The sequence below is a fragment of the Cyprinus carpio genome, chromosome B11, assembly GCF_018340385.1.
Source record: "Cyprinus carpio isolate SPL01 chromosome B11, ASM1834038v1, whole genome shotgun sequence".
NCBI classification, from domain to species: domain Eukaryota; kingdom Metazoa; phylum Chordata; class Actinopteri; order Cypriniformes; family Cyprinidae; genus Cyprinus; species Cyprinus carpio.
Genome location: NC_056607.1, coordinates 12,755,884 through 12,769,966, shown reverse-complemented (window position 1 = coordinate 12,769,966; position 14,083 = coordinate 12,755,884). Strand labels below are relative to the sequence as shown.

Genomic DNA, 14,083 nt, shown 5'->3' with positions numbered 1-14,083 from the left:
CCGCAAGATTACACTTTTTGTTCAGTGCGTGAGAACATTCCAATTATTCAAATTTTCCCAAAGGTTCAAATATGTACTTTCTCCAGCTTCTAATACTATTTTCACAGAAACTATGGTTACCACTTGTTCATGTAATTTCTGTAATTTTGCATACTAAACATCAAAAGGAACAACTGAGGATTTAAGCCCTCGAAAAGAGAAGGCTGTGGGTTTTTGTCTCAAACCAGCAAAAAAAAAAAAAAAAAGGTTTGAGGTCTGCTATTGTTCCTGCAGGTCCTGCTGGCACAGCAAAACAGCAAACAAATAGAATTGCTATAAAATCAAAATGAAAGTCGCACTCCACTGGTTTCCTTTAGGCAAGGAGATGTCATTCATCAATCCAGGTGGCTTGTGGATAAAACAGGTACATCTTTTACTATGACAGTGATATCCAATATTGTCAAACCGTTTCAAACCCCAGACCCCATTTGATGTCGTCTCCTGCTTTGGTCTGGGTTTTATATCAAAAGCTTTTTCACTGACACTAATAATCTGGGTTTGCCTTGATCAGAGCGTGAAACCTCCATCGTGCATCTGGACACAGCGGATGGTATCCCAACCCGAAACATTTGGCCACTCTGATGGGTCTAGAATCTAGAGTCCTTATGTAATTAATTCATTTTAAACTTGCTCAAATATTTCATTTGCATGTAAAGAGTAAACTGTCACCGAATACCAAAATGAACATGGAAGAAACATAGAATGAATTTTCCAAAGGACTTTTCTGACTAAGAGCAAAGTTCTAAGTTTCCCCCCTCATTTAGAAAGGAAGCAAATGCTTTAGCAAATGCTTTTATCCAAAGAACATTTACTAGGTAAAATCCCCCTAGACCAACCTGAGGTTAAATGCCTCACTCAAGGACACTTGGTGAAAGCTCAAAGCTCACTCGACAAAGGCCTCAGCTTTAGCCACTTCACCATAGCAGCTTCTAAATCAATGTTTCCCAACCTTTTTTGTCCAACCTCCCCCAAAGCCTCATCAGTAATGCTCAAGTAACTCTTCATCGACATCAAAACTGGAAATGTTTTTAACTCATTTCAACAACTATAACATATTCCCCCCTAGAGAAACTCTTCATTTACACAATGTTAATAGAAAGAACTGCAAAGTAGAACAGTGCTGTTTTTGTTAATGGTAATTAAAAAAAAAGCTGAAAAAAAAAGATAAAAGAAATTTAAAAAATTAAACGAAAGCTAGAAATATTGCCTTATTGCTTGCTATTTACATGATTCAAATATTCCATTGTAGACCATTGTTTGATAATAGTTACAGAGTAATGTGAGTAATGTGATCACAAAATTGCAGCCCCCAGTACGAAATCCACTCCACTCCAAAGTATATATGAAATCAAAATTAGTTACTTTAATACATGTAATATAACCTAATTTCGGTTTTGAACAGGTAAACAGCTAAATGAAAAACTTCCCAAGTACACCTTGAAAACAGATTAAAGACCCCCTAAATAAAAAAAAGTCTGTCTAGAAGTGTATATAGAGAGAATATGATAATAAAAATCACAGAACAGAGACCAGATGAGAACAAAACCAGTTTCGTCTGAAAGGGAAGAGATTTTCTTACCTGGCTCCAATTTAATGACCTTGATAGCAGTCAGCTCTCCTGTAGTGACATTACGGGCCTGAAAGAGAAAAACAACAGCCTTACTCAACCGATCTCTCAACGTTAAAAGACTTCAGATGTGATCAGAGTAATCAGCACGCCCCTATATTTTGCAGACGACTTTTGCATTTTCTGGAAAACACTTTTCTAATTCTACTGAAAAATAAGAACTACACTCTTATTGGTATAGCAAAAATCATCATGAAATTAGCCAAAATATAAATCTGCAATGGTACTTCCTGGACAGATTCCTAACGAGTCTGCTGATTGGGTGAGAATTAGCTTAAAGCCTTACATTAACATTGATTTTCAATGGTTTAAGTGTCAACAATGCCTACAACTGAATTGTATGTTTAAATAGGGTAAACATACAATTGAATGTATGCTTACTGCATTAGCAGTGTGTCAATACGTACTGTGCATACTTTTGCCTTTTCTCATGGTTTTTAAAAGACCGCTGATCAGCGCTCATAGAGCAGAATGCTAATTCATTCGCATACTGCAAATCTGAATAGTCACATGAGCAGAAGCACAGATATTTCACGATTCAAGAGAAAGTTTCATCACCTTTAAAACCTAAATACAAACAACCACTGCTTTACTGATCAATGCGGAGGAAAATATGCCAGCCTCAATATCCACACCAATGGACAGACTAATTTTGGCTACAAGACAGTTGTACAGTCCATAATGACATTATTCAATCACAATGTGGCAGCAGGAAAAACATTAGACAAAATTAGCCAGGATTCAATTAAGATGTCATCGGCGAAGTGGTCAAAGTATTTTTTATTCTTTCTCCTAGCAACAGCGTGAGATCTAACAGCTAGGCGTTGGCAGCAGTGAAAACAGGGGGGTGGGGGTAGACTGAGCCGAGTATTACTGGGCAGACCACGGCTGACGGAGACCCACAGGAACAGTACACTGATGAAATGCACTTTGATAGAAAAATCTGTGTGAAAAAAGCATCAGGAATCATAAAATTTCAAATTAAAGGGTCTAAATTCTCATTGACAGTTTGTTTGGGTTGAAAGAGTAGATGTTTTCAACCACCAACAAAAAATGTGGTTAAAATGCTAAATGTGCAATCTATAAAACAGTCCACGCAGGATTTAGGATGGCCATCCAACACTATACCTTATTTACCCTGCATATTGATATCTTAAAGGATTAGTTGACTTTCAAATTAAAATTTCCTGATAATTTACTCAACCCCATGTCACCCAAGATGTTTACTGTACGTCTTTCTTTCTTCAGTCGAAAAGAAATTAAGGTTTTTGATGAAAACATTCCAGGATTTTTCTCCTTATAGTGGACTTCAACAGCTACCAAACGTACATGTAATACGTAATCACGCTGAAAAGTTTGTGCATGACATAGGTGGAAGTACCAACTCAGTGTTTACAAATCAAACGTTAAAAAACGTTACATTAAATTACTTTAACATTAAAGTTAAATTACTAGTAAATTAGTATTAGTAAATTAGTAAAGTAAATTACAGTTTCAGTGCAGTTTCAAAGGGCTCTACACGATACCAGACGAGGAATAATGGTCTTATCTAGTGAAACGATCGGTCATTTTCTAAAAAAAAAAAATAAAAAAAAAAAGTTTAGGCTTTACAAACAGAAATGCTCGCCTTGATCTGCTCTGCGATGTGCGTCCATAACTTCACGTAATGCGTAATCACGCTGAAAAGGTCTCGCTTGACATAGGTGGAAGTACCGACTCAGCATTTACAAATGTGGAGAAGGAGGACCGTTCAAAAGTTGTTGTACATTCAATGACACATATTCAAATTCTTTGTAAATTGCGTATGACTTAGTTTTTGCATGTTTGACTTGTAAACACTGAGTCGGTACTTCCATGAACTTTTCAACGTGTATTACCTGTATTACGCGTACATTTGGTAGCTGTTTAAGTCCACTATAAGGAGAATAATCCTGGAATGTTTTAATCAAAAACCTTAATTTCTTTTCGACTGAAGAAAGAACATCTTGGATGACATGGGGGTGAGTAAATTAACAGGACATTTTAATTTGAAAGTGAACTAATCAAGTACACGTTATAATATGATTTATCATTTTATATTACATATTGTACATGTTTCGCTATATTAATATTTATATAGATATTACTTGTTAGTACTTTTTGTGCTCCTGTAGCTCAAGTGGTAGAGCATTTTGTGCTCCTGTAGCTCAAGTGGTAGAGCATTGTTTGAGCAGCATGCGTTACGAAGCGCAAGGTTGGGTAAAAATATATAATATAAATAATATTTATATATATTATAGTTCGATTCCCCGGGAACACATGATAGGTAAAAATTGATAGCCTGAATGCACTGTAAGTCGCTTTGGATAAAAGCGTCTGCTAAATGCATAAATTTAATTTTAATTTTTAATTTACTTTTTGAAAAAGTACCACTCCAGTTACTTGTTTTTTCTTTTTTTTTTTTTTTTGTGCGGTGAGAGAGTGGACACCCGCTTGGTACTAATAAGTAAGTGAGGCTACGTTTACATTGATAGCCTGACAATGATGTAGTCAAAAAATTTTTAATTTTTCACGTATACACAACAATGTTTTCAAAACGTGTCGCGTTTACACATATCCCCAAAAGCGTTTTTAAAAAGTTTCACGTATACACAACAATGTTTTCAAAAGGTGTCGCGTTTACACATATCCCCAAAAATGCTGTATTACGTATGCCAGGCCAGTAGTTGGCCTTGCCACCTTGTTAGTAAACAGTACCTGTAGGGAAGTGACTATTATATGTTGTACATAATGCTTCTCCGCTGTTGGTTGCAATATTGGTGAAGTAAATCCACACTTTTCTAAAGAAGCGATAGCAAACTCTTGAACAGCAATGACAGTACCATGTATTCCGCCATTGTTGTGTATGTTTGTTCGCGCTTGCCTTTAAAATCAACACGTACTGTGCATGTCTACATACCTAACACATACTACGCACACGCATGACGTCACCATTTTCAAAGATTCCCGTATTGGGTGTTTACATGGAAACAATAACTGTGGCTTTTCAAAAACTTGCACTTTGAAACCCGTTTTCAAAAATATGCATTTTCAGTCCCCAAAACGACGTTGTCGTGTAAACGAACAGGCAAAAGCATATTGTGATGTACATCATACAAACTGAAACAAATGCATGGATGAATCATTCACAATAATGTCCAAAATGTCAATGGCATACATTTAGAAAAACTTTAAATTGGTTCATTCAGATCGATGTGTTTGGGGGGCCTTTCACACATGTTCTTACTTTTGAAAGTGGTGGGATGCAGCATTTTTAAAAATTGAACTATTTCTTATTTGACATGGCAAATGCAGCATTCTTGGTGCAAAATGCTAAAAACATGGGGTGCAATGGTCAAAAATGTCCATCTAATGCATGTTTATATTGAAAAACAAAAACACAGCTCAGTGAAACTGTTTTTGAATGAAACACTTCCATTAAGTCAAGCTATTTGAACACAAGAGTAATGAATATTTAGAAACACCTTTAGGTCAGGCAAACCCAAAGACAGCCTAATTATGCAGGACTTCCTTTAGACAGATTAGTCAACTAATCATTCTGGAAATGACTAGTTGATTTTAAAAACATGTTGTTTTGCAACTGATCAATGTAATTTCATATAACATGATTCCACTGCCTTTAAACAAACATCTATTATGGTCTAAACTAGACAGTTGCAGTTAACAAATGGAGGGAGTGAAAACTTCTAATGCAAGAATAATAATCAGTATTGTTCAAAGACATTTTGCTTATCGAAAACAACTCTGAAAAACATCAGCAGCTGAGTGATATGATCTGAAAAGGATGCTGCACAACACAGAGACATCCTGGGTAACTAATGCGAAGATGTCAGGAGCGATACAGCTTTGCTGTGCGAGAATTCACTCCGAGGTGCATGTCAAAAATGCTAAAACACAACTGAAAGCTCCCCTCCAGAAGGCTGCTGATTCTCCGCCGTATATTCAAATTCCTGTTGCGAACTGCTTTGAAGGAAGCCCACATGCTGAATCCTTTCAGCTCAAAGATATGAGGCGCTGAAATCGAACCTAGATTATAAACACATAGCGGTTGGTATGTCTCATTAACATGTAGGAGATGCATGAAGTGTTGGGTCATATCAGCACATTACATCACATCCCTGCTTTGAATCATCAGTACAAATCACACAGCGAAATATATAATTAAATTATGTTATACAGAAACAAAGGACTTTCTTCTTTGCTGGAAGACAAAAAAGAAACTTTTGAATGAAATGCACATCTCCATGCAGTTATAATAAATGGATTCTTAGATTGTACCATAAAAATACCATAAAGCTAATAAACGCAATCCATATGATTCATGCTGTATGTTGCAACTCTTTTGAAGCCATATGACAGCTTTGTATGTGAAACAGACTGATATGAATGTCTCATGTAAAAAAGCAACCAGTGACATTTTTCAAATTTTCTTCTTTTGTGTTACTGAAGGGAAAATAAGTCAAAAGGATGATAATAATGACATAATATTCGTTTTTTCTAACATACCATTACTTACAACTTACAACAGAAGCTGCCTGCTGAAATGTTTTTAATTAGACCAAATCATGATTAGTAAGCAAAAAATAAAAAATAAACAAATAAATCTGGGTGAAAAGCAAAATATAATTCCTTTCCAGGATAATCTGCTTATGTCTACATGGTGAAGGGATGCAGATTAGTGCTAATCAATAACTAGCATCCAGGCCCAGCGGTCAATACCTCGCCTTGCAATCAGGCACATCATATTGTCTGGTGTGGTTTAAAATGATGCGTTAATGATCCTTTATAATGAGCCCACCATCGGCCCAAGAAAGGTGAAAGCTAAGGATCGTGGGAACCAACCAACCAACAACAGCATGACCGGAACTGATGACTGTGAAAGTGTGGGATAAAAAAAGGTATACAAAACTGTGACTCATCCTGACCACTCTGAGTTTTTACACCTTTTTTTTGGTTTTAGAAGTTTAGGAATGTGATAATGGATTGATGTAGAACATTGCGGGTTAGAGGAATATTCAGGGCTCAGCACAAGATAAGCTTAACTGACAGACCTTGTGCCGTAATATTGATTACCACAAAAATTAATTTCGGCTTACTACTGCTTTTCTTTAAATAAAGCAAAAATATGGATGACAGAGAGACACTTAAAATGGAAGTAAATAGGTTGGATTCATGACATAAAAAAAACTCGCTGTTTCTGAAATACCCTAGTAAAAAGTTGTTTTTTTTTTTACTTTAAAAAGTAATACATTTATTTCACACTAAAAAAAGTGGAGTGTTCATAATAACATGCGTCATCTTGTGGCTATATATAGCCACAAGATGACGCATGTTATTATGATTTAAAGGAACACTCCACTTTTTTGAAAATAGGCTAATTTTCCAACTCCCCTATTGTTAAACAGTTTAGTCTTACCATTTTCGAATCCATTCAGACGATCTCCTGGTCTGGCGGTAGCACTTTTAGCTTAGCTTAGCATAGATTATTGAATCGGATAAGACTGTTAGCATCTCGCTCAAAAATGACCAAAGAGTTTCTATATTTTTCCTATTTAAAGCTTGACTCTTCTGTAGTTACATTGTTTACTAAGACCGACGAAAAATGAAAAGTTGCGATTTTCTAGGCTGATATGGCTAGGAACTATAATCTCATTCCGGTGTAATAATCAAGGAACTTCGCTGCCGTACCATGGTAAATAGTCCCAGCTAGGTAACTTCCAATAAGCCTATTTTCAGGCACTGCATAATATCATTGCGAGCATTATGTAATTTCTATGGTTTATTTAAATCAAAAATAACAATATCGTGATATATACTGTTACCATAAAATAATATACCTCATATCGTGATATGAGACTTTGGCCATTTCGCCCAACCCTACTCATACGGCTTTGGAATAACTTGAGGATCAGTAAATGACGACAAAATCTTCAATTTTGGTTTAACCATCCCTCTAAAACCCAGCCTCCCTGAGCGTAATCCTTTGACTTCCACACTTTTCTATGCCTTTTTTCCCCAGCAGCGCTGAGGTGCAGAGCAACAGCCAAGCACTCCACCTGCACAGGTGCAGCACGCAGTGGGGCTGCTGCCATGTCAGGTAATTACAGAGAGGTGGATAAATCACTGCAAGCTTGGCCCCCGACCAGCCGAATCTAGGCCAATCATTTTCTGCACTGCCTGGCAAATTTGATGCCTTGTATTAACAATTTACTGTGCCAATGCGGCACTGACCTCCGATAAACAACCCGTTTTCCTCTCTTATGTTTTTCCTGCACTGGTGTTATCAAACATTTCATCGTATTCATTATTCATGGTGTATTGCAGTTAAATGCAGAGCACATAATGCATCAAGAATTCTAGTGCGCGCCGACAGGAGCGTGCCTGGGCTCGCTAAAACGTGATTATGATTATATAGTAACAACAACTGTGTTCTCTGAGTCTCCCATCAACAATATAGTTTACACATATGAATCATTACTACAACACGGTCGATTAGCTGTCTAATAAGTCTAGCTCTAATTCTGCTACCAACATAATTAAGTAAATCACATTCTTGTCCAAACAAAGGTAGAGTATCAGTCGCTCATGCTCACTATGGGAGAATACAATTTCTCTCCACGGCCGCATTTGTAGGACAGTAGATCACTCTGTCACGCAGATCTGTATTTCTGCTTACTCACTGAAAGGATGCGGCAAGGTTGAAAATGCTTTAGTCTCCAGAATATGGAGAAATCTCAAGGCTGCTCAAAAGTAGGCTAGATGGCAAGGACGTTCTATTAAAAGAGATCATGTAATCCAGTCTGTTGTGAATTTCTAAAAGGCGTGAAGGCACAAAACACATGAGAGTAAGCAAAGGTGTTGACAGTGACTTCGTGCAAAAAGTGTTGAAAGAAAGAATGTGTGATGGCTGGAGTACATTGACCTCAGCTTTGTGAGTCTCCTGCGGGGTTTCCGAAGGTTTCCTCAGGGAGAAGGTTCGAGGTCTGTGACTTTCTCTGACTAATGAATCTTGGTTGCCCACCTAGCCATTATGGTCTGACACCTCTCTGAACACACAGTCACAAAAACAAGAGAGAAAAGGTCCGGAAATGCTTCATACAACTAAAAAGAAACTTGCAGAAAGGGAACTAACCAAAGCAAAGCACTTCCAAAATCTGTAAATTAATATTTGATACATGAATATTTGGTCACACTTTACTTCAGGAAGCAATTCTCACTGTTAATTAACTATTAAACAGTGAAAAAAAAAATCTGTTCATGCAGAATAAGGCATTAATATGCAATTCATAAGCATTCATAAACAGTTAATATGCTAGTAATATGCATGCTAATAAACAATTAGTCAATAGTAAGAATTGGTCCCTAAAGTGTTACCAAATATTTTATATTTGATAGAGATGCCACCATTTAGAGAACAGAATGGTCTATATGTATGTTTGTTTGTTTGTTTGTTTTAAAGAAATTAATACTTTTATTTAGCAAGGATCCATTAAATTAACCAAAATTGACAGTAAAGACTTTTATATTGTCACAAAAAAAAACTATATCAAAAAAAAACTCTTCTCTCTACACTCTATACACAAAAAAATAAGATGAATATAAAGAGTGTCATGTTTTCCCCAAAAAAATGAAGCAGCACAACTGTTTTCAACACTGATTATAATATGAAATGTTTCTTGAGATCCAAATCAGCATATCAGAATGATTTCTGAAGGAAAACTTCAGATGACAATAATGACAGCTGGAAATTCAGCTTTGCATCAAATAAATAAATTACATTTTAAAATATATTAAAAACAATTATTTTTATAATTTATAAAAAGACTCAACATGAATCAAATGAATCAACCATATCAGCAAGGTAAATAAAGGAATTGTTCGATTTAGGTATACTGATAGCCTACTTGGTTCAATTCATTTTCATGCAATAATCAATATTAGACGGTTCCAGTTAATTCCACATATATCTTATTTATCTGAGTATATTTAAATAGTCAGGAGGACTATTGAAAGTCAGAGATTGTGAGTATGTCCCCTAAACTAGCCGATACCAATCTCTGAAGCATGATAGTATTACAGGATGGAACAGTGCCCAGCTGTTGAAACAGGTGAATAATTAATGATAATTTTTTCCCGACAAAGTCAATTCAGAAATGCCCTCACATCAGCTGCACAGTGGGCCTACGCACACAGAGCACACATATCACAGAAACTCAATCATCTTGAATTTCATTCCGTCAGAATGTTTTCACAAATGCATGATGCAAGCCACTTGGAGAACCATCTTCATGTGTAATCTGTGTGATTGAAGGGGACTATTGCAATCAGGAGTGACAGGATGACTGTTTTTCATCTTTAAGGGCAACACGAGACTTCCTGGTTGTGAAGAATGAAAGAGATTAACTGAATAAACGAGGAGTTGTGAATTTAATCCACAATAAAACCCTCCAGTCAGGTCAAACCAAGGCCTGCGATGGATGTTTCTTGCATGAAGACAGGAAATCCCACTGAGAAGGAAAACCGTAAGCTAATATGATTTGATTTCACCAAATGATGTGCATGCAACAACATTAGATTGTTGTTCATTCTTAAAAACGTAAGTGAAATCAAAACCCTCAGGCCAGAAATAAACAGATTTTGTTCTGCTGACAAGAACTAACATCTCCCTTTTTGTTCTATCCGATGCACTTTAGTGTCTGGAACAAAATCAACCTGCATTCAGATCAGCAGAGTCAGAACTACTGTTTAGACTGACCTGGCCGTTTTGAGCAAACTCATGTGGTGAGAAGCCAAACTTCCCGCGAGAGAAAGAAATCTGTGTCTGTAAAGGAGGCCAGGAAAAACACATTAGAAGTCACATACAGGCAGTGCCGTGCGAGAGATTTGCTTACACAATCCTCTTTCCACAGCAACCTTCTGAAAGAGAAGCAATCAATTCTGCCTCAACTCGATCACAATGCATTACACCTCACGCGACAGCTTAGACTTGCGTTCATTCTTTTACCAATAAGGCTCTCACTCTCACACATACACAGCTTTCCGTCGCTCACTGGTGACTCCTCAGACCATAAATGTAAAAATGGAATCAATACAAAACCACTCAAATGCAGGCAAGCCACAGAACTATCAAAATAGCCTCACCAAGGCTTGACACAAAGCCAATATAAACTAATCACACTGGGTAATTAGTCATATCCTTACTCTTGATGCAGCAGGCTTTTTGTTCAATACTTACTTTCTTTGCTCAATCAATACTTTACATCTCTGTATGCTTTCAAGCCCTTTAAAATCCATCAGGAGCAAGTTGTTACATTTACTTCAAACTCTTGAGAAAAACAAGCAGACCCAGTAGACAGACAAACCTGGAGAAACACCTGTTGAAAACGGTGTGTTATATAAATCAGCAAACAGCGCTAAAGCTAATGCCTGGTCTGCTTTGAATGAATTGGGTTTGTGTAAATGATTGAAGGGATAGTTCACCCCCACAAAAAAATCTGTCATCATTTATTCACCCTCATGTCAACCTGTATGACTTTATTTCTTCAGCGTAACACAAGACGACATTGAAAAATGCCTCTGTGATTATTTTTTGTCCATACAATGAAAGTCAGTGAGGTCCAAATGTTGCTTTGCAGCTCACTGATTTTCATTGTATGGACAAAAATAGTTAGAAATATTCTACAAAAACACAGAAGAAAGAAAGTTGTACAAGTTTGGAGTGACATGAAGGTGAATAAATAATGACAGAATTTTCATTTTGGGGGAATTCTCTCTTTAAAGTTGAGCAACTATAACTGGAAAAGTCTGGTAAACTTCACTGGAAAGTCTGTCATTTTCAGAATTACCACACGAATTCTGATCACAACTGTCTAGACATGAAGTGCTGGATGACTGACTCAATAAAAAAAAAAAAAACATCAATTACACTAAACCACCACAGACACTGAGGAGGCCACATACCCACCAATATTCAGAATAGCGGGTTTCTCACACAACGACCATCTCCTGCAATCTACAACATTCGGTTAAATTCTAGATTACAGCTGCTTATCAAAGAAAAACACCCAAGGACTGTAAATAACTGTGCAGCTAAACTGCACTCAATCAATGCTGTTAAACCAGACAGTAGCCAACATAATCCGTTATCTGTTATCTAAAATCCATCCAATCAGCATAAACAGAATATAACTTATCTTTTACATAATCCTATAACATGCTCTGTCAGATAATACACTGCTATTCTTCTGACAAGTATGACATGCTGATCTTATGCTGAAGATGAGACGAATGCAGACTAAATACATTCATGTAAAAAGTTGGCCATGTGCAACCCTTGACTGACAGGTGAAAGGCTTGCAGGGTTACACTGACCTACTGCTTAAGATTTACTCGGATAAAGCAGAGGATAATCCAGCACATTTCACACCACTTGTAACATCTTTCAAGTTAACTGCTCTGGACAGCAGCATTACTGATCATCTAGCCAGCTGTCACCAAACTGATCTTTCTGCAGTGCTTGGGTTAGTTTCAGTGACAACCACAAACGTAAGCAGTGATATCACAAGGCCTTCCTCATATATTTGTCATGTCTTGCACAATTTTGCAACAACTCATGGGAGTGACATCGAAACAAAACCACAAAATAATGTTATTCAGTCACACTCAGAAACTGGGAATAAACTCAGACATTAAATCATGTAAAATGTGTAAATATTTATTGCAATGAAAGTGTGTAATTGCGTGTGTCTTAAAGGGATACTCCATCCAAAAATGAAAATGTTGTCATTAATCACTTACCCCCATGTCGTCCCAAACCCGTAAAAGCGCCATTTGTCCTCGGAACACAATTTAAGATATTTTGGATGAAAACTGGGAGGCCTGTGACAGTCCCATACACTGCCAAGTAAATATCAGTGTCAAGGTCCATAAAAGGTATGAAAGTCGTCTTCAGAATATCAGACGTGCAGTCTGGGTTATATGAAGCGACGGGAACACTTTTTGTAAGCGAAAAAAATAACGTCTTTATTCAATAATTCCTCTGTCAACGGTCTCCTCTGTCTCTCATTATCACCGTATGCGGTCTATGCTCTTCTGTATCATCCACATCACAAGGATGCGCTGTTTCTACGTGTATTTAGCTTTGATTTGAAATAAAACAGCGCATCCTTGTGATGTGGATGATACAGAAGAGCATAGACCGCATACGGTGATAATGAGAGACAGAGGAGACGTTGATGGGACAGTCTCAAGCCTCCAGGTTTTCATCCAAAATATCTTAAATTGTGTTCCGAAGACGAACTGAGCTTTTATGGGTTTGGAACGACATGGGGGTAAGTGATTAATGACAAAATTTTCATTTTGGGATGGAGTATCCCTTTAACCACATAATGTTTACAGAGTTTGAGAGAACAGTGTTTTGATGCTATTGTTGTATTTCTGAGATGGAAAGTTCATCACAAAATTGAAAATTTAATCATCATTTGTTCAGGCAGAATGAAAGCTTCAGTCACCATTCACTTTCATTGACACAACAAAAACTGAAGTGATTATTTCAGATGCAACCTATGGTTTTGTTCTTATTTGTCTCAATAGTACCAGTAAATTACGTACCTTTTGGCCTAGATAAATTTTGTTCAAATAGTAAATAGTATGAGTTCAAATTTGTTCAAAAGTAAATATATTGCAGCAGTTTTTAATTTGTAGTAGTATCTCCAAAAACTGCATGACAGGTCCAGTCATGTGATATAAACATGGCGGTGCCCATGAGGGACCCACTCCATGTAGAATAAATCAGCTTTTACTAGAAGAATAATTGTTTTTTAGTCTTCGTATTAAATGAGTGTACATCATTTTAATTATACTTTTTTTTATTGCGATTAGTGTAAAAAATATTAATTCGCAAAAAATACTGTATACACCTTTAAGTGATCAGTGTCCTGGTCCTGTTCAAAGAAGTACAATCTTTATGACTGCATATCTAAAACATTTAAACCTCCCATATGCCTCACACTGGTTTTATTCTAAAGATCGGACACTTTAAATGTGGACTGCATAGTCCAAAACACGGGCCTTGTTTGTAGAAAACACATTTTTACCTTGTAAACATCCCCGTAGGTCCCGCTGCCTATCCTCTGGATAAGCTCGAAATCCTCTTGCGGATTTCGCCTGGATAGATCGAAACTAGAGTTCATCTTGGGGACTCCGGCCTCTGACTATCAAAGATAGATTTGCTGGGGGCCCTGACACGGACGAAAGGAGAAAAACGGGAAAAAATAAACATACGGCGTCAGAAGGGAATCTCACTCTCAGTACTTGACTGTAACTTTAACATGGCTTCCCGTGAGCTCCAGTGCGCATGCGCTGCGCTCGCAGAGCCGA

The 14,083-nt window shown here is 37.0% G+C and overlaps 1 protein-coding gene across 6 annotated transcripts in view; it reads right to left on the bottom strand.

Moving 5' to 3' along the window:
• Window positions 1-14,083, bottom strand: part of LOC109105217 (mitogen-activated protein kinase kinase kinase kinase 3-like) — a 58,649-nt gene extending 44,566 nt beyond the window's left edge. For 4 of the 6 annotated variants that reach the window (XM_042733977.1, XM_042733979.1, XM_042733978.1 and 1 more), the window contains exons 1-2: window positions 13,801-14,083; window positions 1,619-1,676 (exon numbers count right to left, since the gene is read on the bottom strand). In XM_042733977.1, the coding sequence (XP_042589911.1) occupies window positions 1,619-1,676; window positions 13,801-13,896 (154 nt within the window). In that variant the 5' untranslated portion in view covers window positions 13,897-14,083. The remainder of the gene's footprint in view (window positions 1-1,618; window positions 1,677-13,800) is intronic. The other 2 variants (XM_042733981.1, XM_042733983.1) reach the window with 1 other exon arrangement.